At 37.4% G+C, this 23,214-nt stretch overlaps 1 protein-coding gene across 6 annotated transcripts; it reads right to left on the reverse strand.

Annotated features, from left to right (window-relative positions):
• Positions 1-47: 47 nt before the first annotated feature.
• stambpl1 (STAM binding protein-like 1) lies at positions 48-22,219 on the reverse strand. 6 transcript variants are annotated; one of them, XM_041267704.1, is made up of 12 exons: positions 21,499-22,215; positions 10,016-10,074; positions 8,256-8,360; positions 7,863-8,080; positions 7,269-7,344; positions 5,828-5,923; positions 3,893-4,208; positions 3,409-3,533; positions 2,990-3,127; positions 2,300-2,412; positions 1,726-1,825; positions 48-1,233 (listed from the first exon to the last, which is right to left on the reverse strand). In XM_041267704.1, exons 3-12 carry the CDS (start codon positions 8,337-8,339, stop codon positions 1,177-1,179), a joined length of 1,323 nt encoding a protein of 440 aa, XP_041123638.1. In that variant the 5' UTR covers positions 8,340-8,360; positions 10,016-10,074; positions 21,499-22,215; the 3' UTR covers positions 48-1,176. The 6 variants fall into 6 exon arrangements, with proteins under 6 accessions (XP_041123638.1, XP_041123637.1, XP_041123635.1 ...); XM_041267703.1 differs by lacking the exon at positions 21,499-22,215 and adding an exon at positions 12,529-12,618; XM_041267701.1 differs by lacking the exon at positions 10,016-10,074 and having other exon boundaries at positions 21,499-22,214.
• Between the last annotated feature and the right edge of the window lie 995 nt (positions 22,220-23,214).

Here is a 23,214-nt window from a genome sequence, read left to right on the forward strand (position 1 = left end):
ATTCAACCGCACGTGCTTCTACACTGTGAGAAACAGCTCACAAGCTCCATCTTGTGTCCACTTTGGGTATCTCGGCAGCTTTGTTGCTCAGTCTAAAAATGCTAACCATTTCTTAAAGAAAGAAAAACAGAAACCAAGGTGAAAATCAATGGGTGTGTGTCAGGGTGTGTAAAACATCAGGTTTGACTTTCTACTTCAATGAAATTCTCTTTTAATCAAAGTCGGGGACAGTTATCACATATTGCCATCGGATGGCAGCATGCAATAAATAAAATAAATACCACTAAAGAGGATATATTTCAGTTTTATGAAAAAAAAAGAAGGAAACAAATTATAAATTACCAGTATATGTAAGTAAATCAAGTAGACCACTGCTTCAGTAAATACCTTCATCAGAGTTTATTTTCCTTAAGCAATGACACTTGCATGTGTTAAAAAAAAAAAAAAAAAAAATGTGTGAAAAGAATCATAACCAACTTTGTATTGGCTGTTCCAGTCCTCCACACTTTTGAGTCCATAGTTCACACTAAATGGAAATACGAGCCAACAGACTGGCATCTGTTTAAGCAAGCATTTGTAGGCAACATTCCTCATATAATATGCAAAGTTAAAGTAACAATTGCTTGAAAATCGCAATTTCAACAGTGCTAGGGAAAAAAAAAAAAAAAAAAAAAGATGCCTCATTTGTAATATAGCCCTGAGACACAGAACAAAAGCCCACCCCTTCACCAGCATCTCTGCCTTTAAATGGAAACATTACACAGCTGGATATTGACTAGTTGCTAGTTCAAAGGTTCTTGGCAAAGCTGTACAGTGGTTAGAAGAAAGAGACATCTTAGGCAAGTCTAGTATTAAATCCACCACAGTCTCACACTATGGCCTTGGAGCACAATCCACTAAAAACAAACCAAAATAAACAAAAAGTAGCATACTGTATATTTTAAAAGCTTCACACGAACTTCACTTCATTCTTAGGCAGACAATTTCAATGTTTCTAGTGCAAGGTTATCTCATCAGTTCACAGTAAAATAAAATTAAAAAAGAACAAATAAATATTTTTTTTAAAAACAGAAAAATATAAATATAAAACTTATGACCCTTGAGTGTGAGAATCTTTTTGGGACCCCTTCTTTTACATTAAAAATGTCTTCACTAGCCAGTCGTCGTCTTTGTACGTCACCTCAAGTCCAGCACTGTCGTTATCATGTCTTTCACAACAACATGTTTACATATCTGCAAAAACAAGATCAATAAAAAGACAGTGTCATGCTATGGGAACACATTCCATGTATACATAGCATACCTACATTCAATGATGTCAGTACACTGTGTGACATTATACCCCCAAAAACAATCAATAAGCCTCAAAGCACACCAATAGGACAGTTACTTGAGTTAATCCAAGAATACTGTCCTGGTTACTGATGGCATCTACTGATGGAATCTAGGATGCCAGAAAGCTTAATTTCTAGATAGTACAATCAGAAATGAAGGTTGATAGGTGATGTGCAATACCTATGTCTGCCTTTCAAGAGGGGTGAATTTCAACTTGTCTTTTTCAAAATGAATTAAACAGTAGAGCTACAGTATTCTTACTGTGCCATATTCAACTAATACAAACTATCTGATACAAAGAAATTTCACATTGCAATATCACATCTATATCAGGGGCTGCTATATATTGTATTCTAGGGACTTCATGGCAAAGGCATAACTAATACTTACACTAAACAATGCTGTGTTCTTGGAGTGTGGATGGAAGCCCTTTGCTCTACAGGCAGATACCTCCAACATCCCTGCACTGGTGAGCCTGAAAACTCCAGTGCTAAAAGTCATTGGAAACATGGTTTAAAATGAGCAACAGAAGTTTCTTCTTCCATCCATTTTCCTAAGTATTGTTTTTTTGTTTCTTTTTTCTTTTTCTTTTTTTTTTTTTTTTTAAACCTGGTTATTTTCTATAAGCATGTCCCGTGCTTACCTTGCAGCGATTTTGCATTTAAGCAAAGTATGATTAAAAAACAAATTTTGCTGAATCAATTAGTCCACCTTATTTTATTTTGATCACAGTGCACCAAAAAAAACACTAAAGCAATTTTTTTTCTTTCAGTTGTTGTTTTCTAGTCAAGCATTTTTAAACAAAGATCACTACAATTAAATTAGTGACCCCGTTCTCATTTGATATTCAAGCCACTTCCACATGAGTCTGCCCTTCCCTTCCCTCTTACAACACAATAGCTATTTACATTGAGCTTATCGGCACATTGGGAAATGCACTTTGCACAGACACCTTTATACTCACTCGTTGTGTTTTGGTGAACATACAATCGCAATTGCCTCCGGCAGCATCAGTTGGTACGAACAGTGGGTGTGGAGATCCACACTGGATAGGAATGCTGTTTGAGTTGGGTGCGTCTGTGAACAGTGAACGTCATTAAAGACACACAAGTGATGTAAGCTTTATTACACTGACACAATACTGCACGCAACTCTGCATTCTCATTCTAGAGGTTGCATGAAAGAACACAGACACTGAAAACATGAAGCAGCGATTGTTTTTTGGGATGGTGAACCAAAGTGTAAAGGAAATTAATGATAAGAAAGTCAGATGTTTAGATTTTTTTTTTTTTTTAAGATTTTTCAATGTTGACAGTTTTTATTTTTAGAAATGTTCTAGCTTTTACAGTTGGTGTTCCTTCTGTGGTTATGTTAAACAGTGGTTTACTTTATTTTTTCATGGCAGTTTTACCTGTGTTTATCCGTTAGAACATAAAACTAGAAAACAGGCATGTGTAAATGAACAATTTACATGTATGTAGCAATACTAAAATAAGCCAGTGAAATTATTGGGCAAACATTTCAACCAGAAGTCATTTTTATTTTATTTTTATGAAGATTTAGTAAAAGAATAATTTCCCCTCAAAAATGCAAAAGATAAATGTCAAGGGCCAGCTTTCTGTGTTAACCCATTATCGAGGCAAAGTGAACTCACGTGGATCCACCCGAGAGTGAGGAGATTGTGCTGGTCCTGAAAGCTGAATAGCTCCTCCACATTCTCCACGTCGCAGGAGTCTGGGCCAGCAGACTGCTTGGGCACTATCACGTGAGTTATTGTAAACTCATTATGGGTCTGAAACAGAATTAGCATGGCACGTAAGCGAGATACAGCACAATGCAGCATAACAGACTTCTTTATTCATGCCATAACTGTGATCTGCAAACTTCCTGTGCTGCAGCTTATATAGTCTATAGGAAGCTAGAGGAGCAGACCTGCACATCACAAATTATAGTATAAAAACAAGCAAAGATCTGCAACACAAAAAATGGTGGACAGGAGATAATGTTGCTAGATCTAATAAAATCTAGGTAAGAACATAGTTTTAAAGTGCTATTGACAATCACATAACCTACCAGTTTTCCACAAAGAATCCCGCAGGTTTCTATTCCTCTTGCTGTATTGCTGTCAGCAAGAACCAAAAACTTGTAGGAGAGTTCCTTGGGGACCACAATGCTCCTCAGCCCCTCTACCTTCTGATCTGCAACAGAAGAGACACTCTGGAATAGATGCTGTCACAGACACTCAGCTTCTGACCTTCATCTCAGATGTTTATTTTCAGTATTTGTAATGCTTTTTTTTTATTTATAAGATGACAACAATTGACATGTAACTGAAAAATAACAGATCATAGATCACATTAACAGAAAATAAAGAACACTGTCACTTTGTGATAATATGACACGATTTTGTATGTAAATGTAGAAGTTGAGTGCCACGGTGCGATCTTTGTATTAAAAAACAATGCCTCCATAGAAGCTGTGTGAAACGGGAAACCAAATGCAAAGCTAGCTGCCCTTGCCCAGGTTATCTGTATTTATAGACTTGAGAGGTACTCACTTTGAATGACACCGAGAGCTCTATTTACAGCAGGGGACTGGCTGGAGCCTCCGAGATTTGGGCGGGAGGAGCCTGTGGCGTTGTTTTTAGAAGGACAGGATAAGCAGGACAGTGCTCTGCCATCAGTCTGCTCTGAAACCTTGGGCCCGGCCTCTTCTTTCCTGTTGGCGAGATCCTGTCGGCGAAGCTGGTCCTCAAAGAAGCGGAACTGCTCCGATTCGATCTGCAGCTTCCTTAGCTGGGTCACACGCTGCTTCTCCTCCTCAATCAGCTGCATCTGCTTCAGGCTCTGATAGCACTCCTCCACAGCTTTACTCTACACATTCAAACACACAGCCCCCAGGTTACAGAGAGCAGACACTCAGAATTTACACAGATTATACCCTACAGCCTCTGCCTTTCTGCCTTTTCTCTGAATTTAGAGTAGGAATATGTGCCAAAGAAAATAAAGTTGACACCGAAGGTTTTGAAAGACTGGCAGTTATGACATTTGACTTGGAAATCAAGTGAAAAATACAATACAATAACAAAGGGCATATGGCCATTCTGAGAACTATTGTTTCTAGACTTTTACAGCACACTGTGCTATATGTGATTTACTCAGTATCATCAATTCTATGGCTTGATACTACTTGCACTAATTTTGTGCAGTCCTAAGAGCAATAATTCCTGTGGCAGTGACAGAGATGACTCTTGGGGTTAGATCTCCCTCCCGACCTGTGAGGGCATTGTGTAAGAGTGCCCTGGACTGGGTGGCACGACAATTCATTCACAAGGTTAGACAGAAGTCAGCCATCTAGAAAGGGGTGGAGCTACGGTACACTAAATCATCAACCTGGAAGGGAAATGATGTGGCAGCCGCGGATTGGAGGAGCAGTTGCACACGTTAACCAAGGGGTCCCGGTTGACGGTACAGAAGGGAACAAAACAAGGTGACCTGGTCCTTATTATTGTTACGCTGAAACCAGAAGGACTCATTGTGAAATGACTTAGTGTTTTGTTTGTTTTGTCTATCTTGTCTTTAATATAACTGTGTGTTTGTTATTAGATTAAAAGGCTAACACGATCCGGAGCTGTCACTTAAAGCTAGCACAAAACCCGGACAACACTGCACTTTGTATCACGGATAACTTGTACTTCACCACGAGCGCTACAGCACTCACTTTGGATTGTGACCGTGTTTGTGTACTGGATTATTATTTATTATTTACGGGACTGCAACCCATAGTTATTTCCTCCGTAGTACACATCGGTGCCAGCCCTCCTTTTGTTTACTGTTTGATCATCAGACTCTTTTGGATTACAAAATAAAACAGAAACCATTTCACCCATACTTTGCTGTCTGTCTTTCACTATTGGATTAGTGCACCTGCTCTACACCTGTGCACTAATTACCACTTTGTCACAGGCTGTTATTGCTGTGTTACCTGTCACGCATATTATTGTTAAAATCTGCAACAAAGTTTTTTAAATCTACAAGCAAAAAGATTTAAATATTCTGACAATTCTGCAACACATTTTTGATTAAAGTTTTTGAAGAATTTGAAGCTTTCATTTCTATAGAATCATGTTTTTTTTTTTTTTTTTTTTTTAAATTAACACATTTTATGTATCCATACTATGTGATACCAGAGAAAATGACTATATTCAATATTATATTTGGCCAACTATGCACTGCATTTTCTGTATTACACAACCAATTCTGTACTGAATTTGGCACAGGGTTTATTTATATAACATGTAACATTGATTATTAACCTACAGTAAACTATTATTGCAGATGCCTGATTATTACCCCTGCATCAACAGTGTTTAGCATCTTTAAGATGGATTACATTCCAGTATAAACTGTTGCTTAAAATGTTAACTCTTGGATTTATGTTTAAAAGGACTAAAACAATGTGAAGCTCCAGGTAATCCCCAGAAAACCCTTACTTGGTTTTTCATATACTCCATGTGTTCTTTGCTGTACTTCTCAACAAGTAACTTCTTCAACTGATCCATTCTTGGAAAAGCAACATCTTGTAATTTCTGAAAATAACAACAATAATAGTAATAGTCAACGTGTATAATGAACATGAGTTTACAGCTGTTACATGACTGCAGTGAGATCTAAGACTGCCTGCCACCTGTAGTTAATACAAACATCTACAGCTGTACAAACAAAATGAGATCAAAATGATCCAGATTTCAAATGATTTTGATATATGAGGATGAAGAAAAAAAACATTGGATTGCAAGAAAATGTTGCAAAAACTGAATATAATATGAATAAAAAGCAACTGGAGAAACTAAAACTGTATAAGGCTGTATTTAACACTGGTCACCAAAAACCCTCAAATGAATTGTAGACACATGTATGTAGTAATAATAATAATAATAATAATAATAATAATAATAATAATAATAATAATTTTGCTGAAGCAACACAGATAAATTTGGGTGTTGAGGTAAAGGTGACACCAGGTTTATCCTAAAAACATGCAGTGCATTTACTTTCCACTGCATATGTCAGATAGAGCAACTGAGCAATTATAAAGTAGATAAGAAAAATGATGGGCATACTCTATTAAAGGGTTGTATTCATATCGTATCATTAATAAAACAGTCACTAAGTAAACTTTGGTTTTGGAAATGATAAAAAGAAAAACAGCAGGTACTGTGCAATAAAACCTGTATTAGGTCACTGTAGTTCTGCTGAACAGACTATTCTAAATAAATGATATACTTGAAGTTCGAGATGAATTACTTCTTTTTAATGCAGCCTTGAAGCCTGCAGGGGACCCAATGAAACTGTCAATTGAACAATCTTGCCCAAGTTGATAGGAATTGTTAATCCCTTGCTATATAATTACAAATGCCGCTTGCTGACATTTACATTGTATTTTGAGTATGCTAATCATGGCTTTAGCCATCGTTATGCATCTTAGGAGCATTCTTACACAAAAGCAGCCAGCAAGAACACACGACCAACATATATCCAGAACTTTAAAAACTTAAAGGACATATGGCTACAATGTTTTTATCATTCCCTTACCTTTGTATGCTGTTTGCAATCGTTCACTCTTAATTCCACCTGCTTCATGGTATAATATACTGTAGAAGCAGGTGGAGTCAATACAGGTTGAAAGGTCACAATATCACATGATTTCTGAAGCAGGAGGAAGCAAAACACCAGAGGCCTGCAAGCAATATATGGCAACCAGTTAGAAATTGGAACCTTTCAGAATGGCTGCAAACATTGTAAAAAGGTAACTTAAGAAGGTATTACTTGTAGCTATATGTCCTTTTAAATCATCAAGTTTATTTTTAAATACTACCGAGTTTCTAAATCACTGCTGAGTGAGAAGAAGATCAATTCTACATCCAGACTTACCTTCATGATGTCCTGTTTTTCAGGTACTGCACACTGTTGGTAGTCCCGATGGCTGGGCAGCTTTTCAACAAATAATCTGAAAAGCAAGTATATAATAAATATTATAACCTCTCAATTTCACATAAGCACAATGGGTCAGATTTAACACCACAATACTCTTTGCATTTTTTGTGAAAGAAAAATATAACTATTATTGTTACAAAAAGTAACAAGCAAATAAATCCTTAATGTGATACTATTTTTGTAATTTTTACATTTTAATTTTACTTTTAATAAATGTGCTTTTAACACCATTTAATCTTCGACGTATTTATTTTTTAAGCTGGAAATTATTTTTTTTTTTTTTTTTTTTTTTTTTACACAATTTACTTTATTAAAATTATTATGTCAACACTCTCAACTGGTGCTACTATACAGCTAAATCAAAATAAGCCTGCAGCAAGAACTGTTCGTGCATGCCATTCAAAAAGCAAGATGGAGACAGCATCAAAGTTTGTATAGTTAATAACTGTTCCAGTTGTACCTTGATTGGTTTGCTCCTGCCCGAAGCCAATCTGAATGGAATATAAAGATTAAAAAGGATGTTTCTCTTACGTGATGAATTTATTGTACAGGACAAAGGCGTTCTCCAGGTTCCCTTCCTCCAGGTAAACAGCAGCCATGCGCTCCATCTCCAGCCCAGAGCGGAAGTAGCGCCGGGGGGTGATGTCTTCGTTGATTTCGATGTTGCAGCCCATCTTACTCAGAGCTCTCACTCTCTCCTCTGCAGACAGGCTCACATCAGTGTGATCGGGCTCCGCGGCCAGCTTCTTCTGCCAGTGGAATCACAGAATCTATCACTATCTAACTATGCTGCTGTGTGAATCAAGTGGCACTGTGTGAAAAGTATTATGTTGTTAATGTACACTGGGGAAATGTTCATCTTTTGATCAGTAATGGATCTTCCCAGTTTCGGCGCAACCCAAAATGTTAACCCTTAATACTCACTAGTGTACTGAAGCTGAAGGTGTGGTCCATGCTGCCGGCACACTGCAAAGTAGGAGGGCCTCTGTTTTTGCCTAATGCATCCATCTGTCATTTACAGTGCCAATACTGCCAAGGGGGGGGGGGTATGCAAGAGAAAAGAGAAATCAATCCAGACAATTCCACTAATGCAAGAGCAATTAGCACACTGTTTTTTATGGTATTTGCCTGATAATCTTTCCTTGGGTTTCAATTCATTCCTTCAACTACTACAGCAACTTAAGTAGCCAGCTCAATATTATATAAATGTACATTAATAATGATGGTCTTTACTTCTTAACAGATCTTGTGTATCTTTAACTACAGTAGAACCCCAGGCTTATGCCATCACTCCATTTCCTGGAAGCAAGAAGCCTACGCCATTAAATCTGCCTTGCATAGTGGCACTTAGGCCTTGAAAGTGAACACATACACACATAAAAATATAAGATATATAGCAAGCTCTGGGATCTGCTGTCCAAGTGGTGTTGATGTGATTGCCATCCATTTAAAAAGAGCCTTCTATTTTAACTGCAATGTTACTTTGTGTACAACCACGCATGTGTTCTACAAGGTTCTTTATTGGCTCAGCGCATTTTTTCAAGGTATCACGCTGACTACAAATTAATTACGTTACTTATATTTAACATTACATTCATAAGCTCCGTGAACATGTTAAAACTTAAATATACAGCCATACAGATAAATAAAATAAGGAAATGCATTAATACATTATAAAACAGCTTGTTTAATATTATAGGCACCTTTAATAGGCACTGGAATTGCCTCAGACGATGGTTCCAGTTGGATTTGTAGCTGGACTGGAGTGTTTACGCTTCAACCTATGCAGCTTCAAATTTCTTATTCTTACTGTGATTAACTGCAAAGACAACAGGTCTAGCCAGAGATTGAATAATGTTTGTTGGGTTGTTTTTTCTTGTGTACAGTTTCCTAGTAACTGAAGACATTGTATTTTGGGAGACGTAGTTGTTAGTGGAAGTTTTAGGGGAGGCAGACAAGCTGTGCAGCTGTGTATTTTAACGTGTAAAAATGGCAGGTTATCTTGACCACTGATTATAGTTAATCTCCATCTGAGTGTGCATTTATTTCACTTTATGGTAAAGCAGGCTCGTTTTCGTGAACACAGCTGGGAGCTGAAATGACTGATCCAGTATTCTCCTGAGATCTGACATTTTGGCTTAGAGTGAGATAAGCTGCCTAGTGAGCTATCATGTTACCTGTTATTTCTGAACCATTTCCCCATTCTAGAAACACTGATGACATACAGTAGGCAGAAACCCAAGGCTATTTGTAGTTGAACATGAATCTGAACTGCAACTGCATCATAAGGTTTTAAATATGTATCTGCTGGTCCCTGGTGGGTCATCTAACCTTCTGCATCTTTTTGTGTATAAAATCTCAAGGAGTTTATTTATGGATACTTTCTATAATTGCAGAAATCAGCTGCCTTCCCTCCAACAGCACACAAAGAACAAAGCCATTCATTTTCCTTGCTCATTGTAAACTATTCAATTAGCTATGTTATACAAATACTACACAGCACTGGCAAACACCTATAATGTTAAATTTAGTGGGATAAATATTAGCGAAATATAAAAAAAAAGATTTGTGATGTGCCATCCCATATCATAGCAAAAAACAATTCATTTTTTAAAACTACTGTATTGGTTTCTTATTTGTAATTGTACTGCTTGTAATGACAGAATGACAGTAATGGGACTCACCACGGATATGCTACATTGTGCTGCCATAGGCCTAACAGGTATGCTTGTAATGTGCATCACTGTAAATACAAAAACACTGTCAACATCATGAAATAACAGGTGGAACTGGCCTACAGCACCATGTGTAACAATGCAAGTGTTCTATTTACCCACATTCTAGTACTCTCAAAGACGGAAAAAAAATGTACATCACAACTAGATAAGTGGTCCTCCATAAGAAATGTAAAAATGTGTAACTTATGTACAGACGTAAAGATATACAGACATCTCCTTATATCGCCAGATTCCGTGAATCCCAAATTTGTACTAAAGAGTGTCCTAACCAAGTTTTTTTACAACTGAAAAGACGGTCTCTGGATATAGGTGTATGCAAACATGTAACTGGCGTAATGTAACAAGATGAATCAGCAAGATAATGCATCTAATTAATCTAAAATCGCTGCACTTGTTTCAATGCAAATGGTACACAGAGTTGTTCATGAACTGCCAAAAAAAGAGCTAAAAGCATGAGTTTTCCATCTGCAAATCACACAGAAAGCATTTTTAGCACTGAAGAAAAAAAGGTCACTTTTAATGTATAATTTAATTGCCAAACCTAAAACACATACACAAAGACAATGAAACAGTGGCTTTATCATGCACCCAAAAAAAAAAACATTCAGAGTACTGCCATGGCTTAAAAACAACACTTGTGTGGACGATAGTGCAGACAGGATTTAGATTAGTACATCATCTGTCTGCAAAAGAATATGCTCTCTTTATTGACATCTGGCTCAGTGATATATACATTAATCTGGAGGTCACTTCAACCCTTTGAGAATTAGGTAATGCATTTATGTAGACTGACTAGATTTCTTTCAACCTATTCACAAGGACTGAGACAACCAGGGTAATTTATTTTTAGGATATTATAGACAGACAAGCATTGAAAGTAAAATTAAAAAAAGCTTTGTTTACTAATTGAATTTAAAAAAAGGCCTCTGTATCTTTAAATGAGAGACCTTGTATTTTATAATCTTCACAGAGAAATACTCTTCTTCAGCAGCCCGATTTCCTTACCTAGATTCGACTGCAGCTCTACCGACTCTATTGGGTAGAATCAATTCCTTCATAGCCTAAAGACTATTTATTACTAGAACTTTCCAAAAGCGATAAACATTAAGTCTATTTCATAATCATTCTTGAACTTTCCAAATACTGATTATATTATATGATAAGTGCTATTCACTTTGGGCCTCCAGACCCTGTTATTCTGTGATAAAACAATACTACTTCACAGTTTGGAGGAACAAACATCCAAGAACATATTGACAGCACAGCAAAAACTAGGTAAAAACTAGAGAACTTGAAGACAGCTTTTTCTTAGATTTGACTCACTTCAAGACTCTGTCTCCTTGTACAGTACACGCACCCTCTAGTTAATACACATAAAATATTGAAGGGTTAAATTATCAAGTCAGTATCAACACAGTAGCCACATAGCACAGAATTTTCAGATTGGTCAGGAATTATTTTTCCCCCCACAACAGAAGTTCAAAGTGTAATGTGACTTTTTTCTTTTTTTTTTTTTCTTTTTTTTAAAAATGAGAAATACAATTCAGCAATTCAAAACAGAACATTGCCATTTGTTTCCGAGGGGTTAGATATATTCTGTGAATAAAATTGAAATGGATCAGCTGGTGATTAGGGCTTTTGGAAGCACAGCATAGACTAGCTCAAGACAGTATCCCAACAAATGTCTACATTTGCAGAAGTTAGGTCCCTGTTCCAAATATCAAAATGAGAGAACAGACGGTTTTGAAAGATGCAGAAAATAGAAGATATTTGAAATCTGCCTTGAAATCCTCATATAATTTTGCATCTGTCATATGCTGATAATTGTTTTACATCTTGGTAATGGGTCCAAAACCATTACCGTTTTTAAAAACATTAAAATTGTAATATAATATATGTATATATATATATATATATATATATATATATTATATTATATATATATATATATATATATATATATATATATATATATATATATATATTTTTTTTTTTTTTTTTTTTCAATAATTTGGTATCATGGAGAAAATAATATTTATATACAAGAGTTATAGAATTCAACCACGTATAGCAAGTCAAAAGAAACAAACAAACAAAAAAGGAAAAATAAGGCAATAATTCAATTTGACAAATATATGTACTATACTACAGGATTTTCAGTAATTTGGTATCATGAAGAAAACGACATTTGTATGGAAAAGTTATAGAAGTCAACAGCAGCAGAAAAAAATATATGGTGATAAAGCAGCAAACCTAAAAATCCAATGAATGTGGCAGCTACTTTTACTTAGCAAATGCAAATAAAAAAAAAACTAATAAAGATGTGTTCGTACTGTCAACAGCACAAGCCATTTGTCCTTTTCAAGCATCTGAAGAAAAAAAAATTAAATACTACTCAAGTTCTTATTTTAGATATTGAATCTAAACAGATATTGAATTTTAATTTCAGAGAGAATTACCTTCAACAATAGCCGTAGATAAGGCATCTGTTCTGTTGTGACCGGAGTTGTGCGACTCGTGTGACTTAAGAATAACTTCAAAATAATACGCTGACAGACGCGTTTCCCGTGCGTCACTTCAGTGACGTATTTCATGCAAATTGGCATGCACTGATGCAGTTTTTTTTATCCCTAGTACCTCGGCTTATTCAATGGCAAGGCGCAGAAACATTCAATGTTGTTTAAGCACCGAAATTAGAATGGCTCGGCGCCGAAGGGTTACTCGCAATGCTACCATGAAAATAATGATAATTCTGCCTAGCTCTATGAAAGAGAAACTCGGGACGCCGTCTGAGTAACAGATTGAGATCTTTCCTAGTAATGTCCAATTCAAGTTCTTTCAGAAAAAGAGCTCTGTAGAGTATGTTCCAAACGAGATAATTTGGTTTCCAGCTCTTTAATTTTGCTCAAACTGTATGTATTGAGATTACAGGCAAACATGAAGCAGAGTATCTATTGAAGCCCTTTAACTGCGTCCCAGTTTCATTCACTGAATCACGATTCAAAATCAGGAAGAATCAAGTTTAGATTGGTATGAAATACGTAAGGATTCGTTCTTTAATAAAGTCGTACTGAAGCGCCATGGTGTACTCGGTTACAGTACATTGCGCTGTGATCAGAAATCACTGGTGGAATAGTGTAGCATTCTCTGTTAACGCAGGCAGGCGCAACACACAGGGCAAGGCAATCCACATACAGGCGGGGCGGGGGGCTGGTGAGAACCCGGGATCTCTCGCACCGAAGCATAGCGCCGATATCAGTGTACGAGAGTCGGATCCTTTGCAAGGCGTGTAAATCGGGCTTATGTCTTCGTGTCCGATTAGGTCACCTACAACCCTACTGCTGCCTCCCCCCGTGCATGCCACAATAGCAACGTTATGCACTTTGGAAAAGTGCGATTTCGATCCAAACATGAAATCGATCCTGGGGAAGGATTTATGTCTCGCCGAAAGAAAAGTGAATTCCTTGCCTGATGGTTTGAAAACCCGACAAGCATCAACTACATTTAAATTACATATAAAACTGTAGTGTGTAGTCTGCGTACTATTTTATTTATTTATTCATAGCAGCACCAATAATTAAAGTCAGACAGCTCATAGTAATTTAGTCAGTGAATTCCGGATCAAACGTGGGCTCTATGCTCAAGTGTGGGTACAAAAATGCCTTAATAAGGAACGTTTAAGGCAAGTTTAAAGAATATTTGCGTTACTCAAAACACTCCTTCCCACATTCCCATTAAGGGAAAAAATACCGCAGGTTTTCACAATACCGACGATTGAGAAAATTGACAGTTTTTTTTTTTTAATCTCCTCATGTGCTGGTCATGTGTGAGTTCAAAGTGATACACAAAAGTTTTAGTAGGCCTGCTGTTTAAGTATACAGGTTCGGGGTGCCCTAAAAGCATATTACCCAAGCGTTCTCCATAGCAACTGGTATTTCCATAGCAAATAGTATTTTGTCCCTGTAAAAAAGTATCGGTGCCCTTGTGCGCTCGAGTTGTAGGTATATGGGTAATGCTGCCACTTTTGCTGTTATCAAAGGGCCAAGCAACGTACACGGCATTTTTATTTGTACTTATTTACTGCATTTAGTCCCTCGGGAGGGGGATCAGAATACCTCCTGGGTATCCCTGCCTGTCGTAAGAGGCGATTAAAAGGGTTGTGTCAGGAAGGGCATCCGACGTAAAACCATCTCGCCAAAACCATGGCTGCAAAGAACACAAATCACATACCGGATCAGTCGGGGCCCGGGTTAACAACGGCTGCCATTAGTGCTGTGTCCCAACAGGGTACTAATGGAAATTATGCTACTGTGGGGATAACTGTAGAGTGAGGTCTGCAGAAAAGAAACAAGGTGAAGGGGCCTGAAAGGAATGTTAAGTCAATAAGAGTGGGGAGTTGGAATGTTGGTACCATGACAGGGAGAGGGAGAGAATTGGTTGAAACTATGGCAAGGAGAAAAGTGGAGATCTTGTGTGTGCAAGAAACCAAGTGGAAAGGAAACAGCTTAAGACACCTAGGAGAGGGATACAAGATTCTATATGCTGGAAAGAGTACAAAAATGAATGGAGTGGGTGTGATAGTATGCAAAGACCTAGCAGACAAGATAGTGAGGGTGGTTAGACACTCAGACAGGATTATCATTGTACAGGTGGCCTTTGAGAGCGGGTTGTGGAATATCATCTCTGTATATGCACCACAGGTAGGAAGACCACAGGAGGAAAAGGATAGCTTCTTGGAAGATCTCAAAGAAGTGGTTAGCAGAATCCCAGGAAATGAAATGGTGGTAATTGGAGGAGACTTCAATGCACATTTAGGAGAGAAATGCCCAGATTATCCAGATGAACATGGTCAGAGGGGGCTAGGAGAGAGAAATGAAGAAGGCGGAAGGCTACTTGAAACACTCCAAGCTCTTGAATTGTTTGCAGTGAATACAGGGTTCACGAAGAATTATGAGCAAAAGGTGACATACAGGAGTGGAGGCCATGATACCCAAATAGACTACATATTAGTGAGAAGAACTGAAAGGCGAAAGTCCAAGATGCTAAAGTCCTGCCCTATGAGGCTGTTACCAGACAACACAGGCTACTAGTGATGGACATCACAATATTGAAGGAGCGAAGAATAAAGCAGAGAAAATGCCCAGCACGAACAAAAGTGTGGAAACTGAGAGAAAACAAAGTAGATTTCAACAGGCTGGTGAGAGAAATGAAAAACAACACAGAGGAAACAGAGGAGCCTTCAGTTGAAGAAGAGTGGACTGAGATGAGCCACATCCTAGAAGAGGCTGCTACCAGGGTTTGTGGAAAGACAAGAGGAGGCAGACCGAGGGAAAATGAAGAGTGGTGGTGGGATTTGGAAGTTCAGGAAACACTGAAGGAGAAAAAAGCATACAAAGCACTGAAAGATGGCACTGGAGAACTACAAGAATAAGAGACTAAAGAAGGTAGCAAAAAGAAGTGTAGCAAGAGCAAAGGAAAGAATGGTATGAGAAACTTGAAACAAAGGAAGGAAAGGACCAAATCTACAAGATTGCTAAACATAGAGCGAGACAGAAAAAAGATATTATCCGGGTGGCAGTACTCAAGGATGGAGAAGGCAGAGTCTTGATTAAAGAAGAGCAGACCAAGCAAAGATGGCTGGAGTACTTCAAAAACCTGTTAAATGTAGAAAATGAGAGGGAGAACCTAATGGAGGCAGAAGTAGTGTGTGGACCAATCCAAGAAATCTCAGTAAAGGAAGTGACAGAAGCTATCAAAGAGATGAAAGTGGGCAACTGGACCATCGGGAATAGCAGCAGAAAAGCAACTGGACCATCAGGAATAGCAGCAGAACACTTTAAAAACCTCAATGAAGAGGGGATTCAGTGGCTGACGAGATTGCTAAACAATATTGCAAAGGAAGAGAGAATTCCAGAAGAATGGACAAAAAGCAGTATGGTTACCATCTACAAGGAGAAAGGAGACCCAATGGAGTGTAAAAACTATAGAGGAATAAAACTTCTGGAACATGGACTGAAAATCCTGGAAAAAATTCTGGACAAGAGACTCAGGAAGATAGTCAGGATCCACAACTCACAATTTGGATTCTCAGCAGGGAAAAGCACAACAGATGCCATTTTTGTGATGAGACAGTTACAGGAGAAGACACTAGAGAAAGGGGAAAAAGATGTATGTGGCCTTTCTGGACTTGGAGAAGGCATATGACTGTGTGCCCAGAGGGGTGGTGTATTGGTGCTTGAGAAAGAAAGGAGTACCAGAAAGCATGGTGAAGTTAGTTCAAGCAACCTATAGAGATGCAACTACAAAGGTGATCACACAACGGGGAGAGACAAAAGAGTTTGAAATCACAGTTGGAGTACACCAAGGATCAGCACTAAGTCCTTTCCTTTTTATAAACATTATTGACACACTGACAGAGGAGGCAAGAACAGAAGTGCCTTAGGAACTCATCTTTGCTGATGATGTGGCACTGATGGCAGATTCAGAAGTAGAACTACAGGAGAAAGTGTTCAAATGGCAGAGGAGTCTGAAAAAGGGTGGACTGAAAAAGAATGCAGAAAAATCTGAAATAATGGTAATGGAGAGAAGAGGAGATACTATGACCACTGTTGAGGAGACAAATGGAGGAAAACTGAAACAGGTTGATGGCTTTAAATACCTTGGATCAAAAGTGGTAAAGGGAGGAGAAACACTGGAGGCAGTAAAACAAAGAGTGAAAGCTGGATGGAACAAGTGGAGAGAAATAACTGGAATAATCTGTGACAGGAAAATTCCCAGAAAGTTAAAGTGCAAAATGTACAAGACTGTGATTAGACCTGTACTACTATATGGAGCTGAATGCTGGGCAGTTGGAAAGAGGGAAGAGAACCTGATGAGAAGAACTGAAATGAGGATGTTGAGATGGATTCTGCAGATTTCAATGAAGGATAAGATCAGAAATGAAGAAATCCGTAGACGATGTAGGGTGGTGGATGTGGTTGAGAAGATGCGAGAGGCGAGGTTACGGTGGTATGGACATATCATGAGGAGGGACGTTGAGGAAGTAACAAAGAGGGTAATGGAATTTGAGGTGGAAGGTAACAGGGGAAGAGGCAGGCCTAGAAAGAGATGGATAGATTGTGTGAGAAAAGATATGGAGGTATGTGAAGTGAGTGAGGAAGATGTGCTCGACAGAGACAAGTGGAGAACAGCAACCAAAGCAGCTGACCCCAGGACAGTCTGGGACTAAGGCTGTGAAAAAGAAGAAGAAGAAGAAGAAGATTTACTGCATTTACTTATCTGAATGACCCGCAATGCCAAGCATTAATGAAAATAATGGTTTTGGGGGATTTTTATGCAACAGGGTCTTTTCAAACTGCCAAAGGAGAGATTTTTTGTCTTTCCTGGTGTCTTGTATCAAGTAAAAGTTGCATTACTTCTTAAGGCAGTCAATTCTATAAATATTCTCTGCACTGACACCAGTGTCAAAATAAATATGCTGAATGAATCTTTGCAGGTGGTGTCATATATGTGTAACTTCTAAATTGCAAAAGTATGTAAGGGTCACCATAGTTTTTGAACAATCCCAAACAGGGGTGAAATTCTCAACACAAAAGTGCAGGTACTCATATGCATAGCCGGGTATAAACATTTTAAAAATGGAGACAATCTGAGTGCCAATGAATAAATACTTAAAAATGTATACATATTGGTACACAGTATATTTATAAATACAAAATAAGCATTAAAAAATAACTGCTCAATTATAACCAACTCACTATAAACAGAAGCTGAAAATACCGAAAGCTTTGTACTCTCTGCTTGTATCACTCAGTCATGCACTGTAACAGAACACTTAAGTTAAACCTTAAATGACAAGCATTAATAAATATTATACAATGCAGTAACTGCTGTAGAGAGGGAGTTTTGTTTCAAGATATTGGATTAGCCTTGGACTATGATATATATCCCTGTTTCTTTTATTTATTTTGTACTTATTAGTTCTCTTACAATAATATGTTCTGTGTGCTTCTCTGTTGTGTCTCTGTATAGATTAACTACCATGATCTACTACTTTCACGCAGAAACAGTATAAAAGTAGATTTTCACTGATATTGTGGTTTCTGCACAAGAAACAAAGTGTCAAAAGACACACTTTATAAAGTAATATCATTACTGTGGTTTACTTCTGACTTTTTACTTTTTTTTTTTTTTTTAGCTGTGCATGCAAGTGAAAATTCACATTTAACTTAAACTTGTCGAATGTTTTAGAAAAGGGGGCATTGTACAAAGAAAAAAAAACACCTCACTGTTTTGTTTTTCTTTTATAACAGTCCTATTAACAGAACATACTAGGATCACAACAAAACACAATGTTGATCACTATGCTTAACATGCCTCTTGCAAGTTGGGCCAGTGTTTGCAAAGCATGAAGCACACCTCTGTCTGTATCCCAATTCTTACTCTCAATTCTGAAGCTGCACTTTGATGCTGTTTTTTTATGTTATTGCTAATCCTTACTGTCCCACGTATCACTTGCCATTTTAGACAATTTTGTGCAAATTCTGGTAAATCTGTGGGTGCAAGGCAAAATGCAATATGATAACTATTTCTAATATTTATCAACTATGTAATTTATGGCAAACATGGATTTTTGCCTTCAAATTCATGAGCAGAAATGTTCGTTTTGAACATTTGCCACATGAAAGAAAATAATTATTACTTCATAATAATGATACTCCATACCGCTGTTTCACATTGCACTGCTAAAGTCTTCTCCAGTTGATCACTAAAGGAGCACTGACACAAAGCAAAATCAGCAGAGATTTGTGACTCATGCCAAAATGAAATCTGATCAGAATGAAAGTTCGGCCAATCAACATTCAGTGATTATACTGATGTTAATGGTGGCCAATAGCAACCAGGGTTGGGGTCAATTCCATTTTTTTCAATTCCAGTTCCATTTCTAATGGCAATTCCCTTCTAATTCAATTCAATTCAAATTCCTACTCCAATCATTTTACAACAAAGGCTTTATTGCGCAAACAAATACTGTATACTGATAAAACGAACGGTATAAACATCAGTAAAGACTGCCGTAAAATAGAATAGGAATTGGAATTGAAAAAATTTAACCCCATCTCTGACAGCAGCTAACAGAAACAGCAGCAGTATGAGGAAACAGAATGTAAGCAGCATGAACTGTGCTGAATGAAAGCGCATTTGAGAAACGTTGCGCTAGTGGACTGTGTGAGTGGATGGAATGCGTCTGCGTTCATGAAAATCAGATTAAATAAGTCCCAGTGCACAGTACCAGCATCAAAATAAGTCCCGGTAAAGAGTACCAGTGAGTACTGGCAAAATTCACCCCTGATACCACCAATAAAAAAGACATGTTGTTGGTCTCACTACTAACTTGTATCTAGGTTTCCTTGTGAGACACATCTTTTAACAAAATGCCTCCAACCACAGTGGAAAGCAGTGGTCATATTGTACTTTCACAAGGCTCCACCTTCTCCCCCCCCCCCCCCCCCCCCCCCCCCCCCCCACCACCACCAAGGAGTCCTGTTGCCATACTTGAGTCCACATTACAAATCAATATGGGTTTCTAATGCTCCACCATAGATTCTGAGATAAGCTGTGTTGTAACGGAGGCATTCATTTCCTTCCCTCTGTACTATCACGGTATCACTGAAAAATAATAAACTGTATTTCGAGATAGAAAATAAACTAATTCAAGCTATGCTGCATGCATTATATTTTAATAATCCAAACTGTGCAGTAATGCCTTATCTCAAAGTCTGTTTTCCATCTTAATGTAATAAAAGGACAAAAAGGAGACCTTAAACCAGAGAGGGGGAAGCTTTCTATCTTTACAGCTAAAATTTTCTTCTGGAATATCTAAATAATGTAATAAAATGAGCTAGACTGTCAAAGAATGTGGTAAACACAAAATCAATATGGAACACTGCAGCATTTTTTAGGAAGCCTGAACAGGTAATGCCATTAATACTATATATTATACTCTTCATTTTGTTTGACGCCATATCTCATACATTTTTTTACATACATTTGCCAATTATTTCCTCGTCCTTGGTTTAGTTGCTCATACAGTATAACTTTTTTTTTATATGGAACGAATGGTTTGTGCTGAGGTGGTGTAAGAAACATGTAAAAAAAACACAGCCGAATGCAGACGGCAGCAGAGGCATTCCATAGTGTTTGGATTAGTTTTGAGAACATTTGTTTTTAACTGTTTGTTCTGGATTCTGGAGTGCATTTTGTTATTCAATTAATATAAATACATACAATCCAATAGTAAAATATATGTAATTGAAAAACACTGCTTTTACAAAATTAAGGAAGGAATGGTAAATTACAGACGGTGTATAATTGGCAAGTATGTTGTTGTGAATTTAAGACTGAGCTGAACATATTCAGGAGGTGGACAGAACATTGTAAACACCTGTGATATGCACCACATACCTGTTTACAGCATTGTGGGTAAAAGTGCGTTTCACTTCCTACTTGCTAGGCAAATGAAGCATGAACAGCGGTCTATATTCAGAAAAAAGAGGCACCTACCGAGGGAGCACTAGTAACCGCTCACAATGACTGTTTTTTTTTTTTTTTTTTTTTTTTTTCTATTCCTGTCTAAACATCTAGATTGTTCTTGCATGTAACTAGAACCATCGTCGTGAGTACAATAATCTTGACAGTACTGTAAATAAATCTGTAACACCGAATTCATTATTATTATTAAAGTATATAATATAATAATAATTAATATATAGTAAATAAATGGTTGTTGTGTTATATTATTAATTTATAGAATCAAGTTCAACATTAAAAATTTTACAGTATTGTACATGCACGTCATGAAAAATAACGTATTTAAACAAAATGTTTTACAAACTGATCTTGCACGTGCCTTTGAAAAAATGTGTGTGTGTATGTATGTGTGTGTGTGTGTGTGTGTATACACACACACACACATATAATATATATATATATATATATATATATATATATATATATATATATATATATATATATTATATATACATAAATGTACATCGCCGATTTAACCCCCGTGGACTACAACCGTGACCTATGAGCATTTATCAAGGAACATATGTAGAATTGTAGACTTATATATTTTTTTATTAAGCAAAATATAATTGTTTAAAGTAGATAGTTAACTAAATACGTTAAGCTATTGTTTTAAAAGAAGCATAACAATAAAATAGGTAAAGCAAGCTAAAGAGATACTTCTTAAAAACCCAATTCACAATTTTGAACACAACCAATACAGTTGGCAGTAAAGAAAACGGTGTCGCATTTTGTCCGTGTATAGCTGTTGCTAGTGTACATGCAAAAATAAAAAATAAACCCTTGAAATAAATAAATAGTATCATAATATGTCAAAAATAAAATAAAAAAAGGCTTACCGGTTATAATCTGTGCCTCTTCTTCCCCTGGTGCGTATCCCTTTGGATTACATTGAGCACATGCTAGAATTTGCTACAAATACAGCTGCCCGCGTCATTGATTTTAAGGGCAGCGACAATGACTGTTTTCAAATCCCAAACCTCGTGTTTTTAGCTTTTGTCTTTTATAAGCATTGTTTATAATGAACAGCACATGCAGACAGTCACACTTTCTCGTTTGTAAAATGGCTGAAAGCTGGCTCTCACGCCGACTATCCCGCACTGCATAAGGAAGCGAGCCGTGCTTTCCCAGCCTCCTACTCAAATCCCCATAGGAACAGCGCAGCGGTTTCAATGCACTGATGTGTCAGCGACAAAAGAAGGTTACAGTGTAATACAGTACCAGATCTGATTTGTCTTTCTTGCTGCGTGCGGCGTGCTAGATGACAATGTAATAAGTGTCAATTATTCGAGTACTGTAACAGCGTGGAGTGCCCACGCACAACAAACCCGAGTTTTAGTTATGCATGACACGGAACTGTGACTTCAACATTTTGAAGCATATACAATGGCAACTACTGTACGTATGGACAATTTTGATTATACGTTAACTTATGCGGTAGTAAATGAATGCATAAAATGATAATTAAGAAAACCCCGACGGCGCTCAGATGATTTGTAATATAGAAACGCATGCGCTGTATCTGCTATCCATCATCTTGAATGGAGGTAGGATACAATTCGTCATCCTGTGCAAAAGGTGTGCAAACTACACTATGTGTACCGTGCATACGTTAAATTAAATATGAATAATGTGTTGCGTATTATTTATTGTAACATGGTAACACAATTGTTTAAAAATACGTAGGTAAACGTATATATTTTATATTATTTTAATTGTAACATCTTCATGTTTTATGTTTGTATTAGTTAATGTACTGTAACTTCCTTTTATGTTTAGCACTGTATCGTCTGTTACAAACCCACTGTTTTCTATATCAGATTGGTGTACGTAATTCACGGAAAGGGTCTTAATCTTTTTTTTTTTTTTAGTTACACACTAGCATCTGCTCAAGATAATGAGATTAGTGTAGTTTGCAGATGTTTTGGTCTTTTTTTGCCACCGGAAGCAAATTTGAATTAATTCGTATTTAATTTCTGCACCTTCAATGGCACGTTATTATACTAGTGCTTTGCGTTTCCTTTATGAGGAACTATAGTTTAAATACAACGAGTACCACATGGGGTAAGCGATATTACGCTTGTGTGGCACACTGTCGAGCAGATAGAGGCATTCATGCTATGCAGTTAGCAGTCCTTTGTCAGTCGGAAACATTACCCTAGTGAGAAGGATATGTACGCTGGGTGGTGCACATTCTCAGCAGAGTCGGGTATGTTTCACACGGACTTGATTCCTGGGAATACCAGGTTATCGGCAGATGGCGCAGCTGGTGACCGGCAATTACATTTTACGGCGGGCAACCGCAGAGCTGGCGACTTGCAACACCATGCTTGGATCTACGTAGAGATGCAAAACGGCTTATTGCAACATATAATACAATATTAAAAACAGACGCACGAAACAGTCTGACACAAGAATCTTTGGAGGACTGCCCACGTATCACCGACCTGCCTTTCACACCTGGTGTTCTAAAGCTGATCGCAGAACGAAAGTGCTCCCCCCCCCCATTAAATTTGTCATAAATCAATGAAGCATTTAAAACAAAAAATGTGTGC

This window comes from Polyodon spathula, chromosome 13, assembly GCF_017654505.1.
Source record: "Polyodon spathula isolate WHYD16114869_AA chromosome 13, ASM1765450v1, whole genome shotgun sequence".
Taxonomy (NCBI): domain Eukaryota; kingdom Metazoa; phylum Chordata; class Actinopteri; order Acipenseriformes; family Polyodontidae; genus Polyodon; species Polyodon spathula.

Excerpts from the sequence above, each read along its gene's own strand:
- stambpl1 (XM_041267704.1), bottom strand. The coding sequence starts at position 8,339 with ATGGATGCATTAGGCAAAAACAGAGGCCCTCCTACTTTGCAGTGTGCC. Across the intron at positions 5,924-7,268 it reads AAAAACAGGACATCATGAAG|AAATTACAAGATGTTGCTTT; the intron begins GTAAGTCTGGAT and ends TGTTATTTTCAG. Across the intron at positions 2,413-2,989 it reads TCACTCTCGGGTGGATCCAC|ACGCACCCAACTCAAACAGC; the intron begins GTGAGTTCACTT and ends CACTGTTCACAG.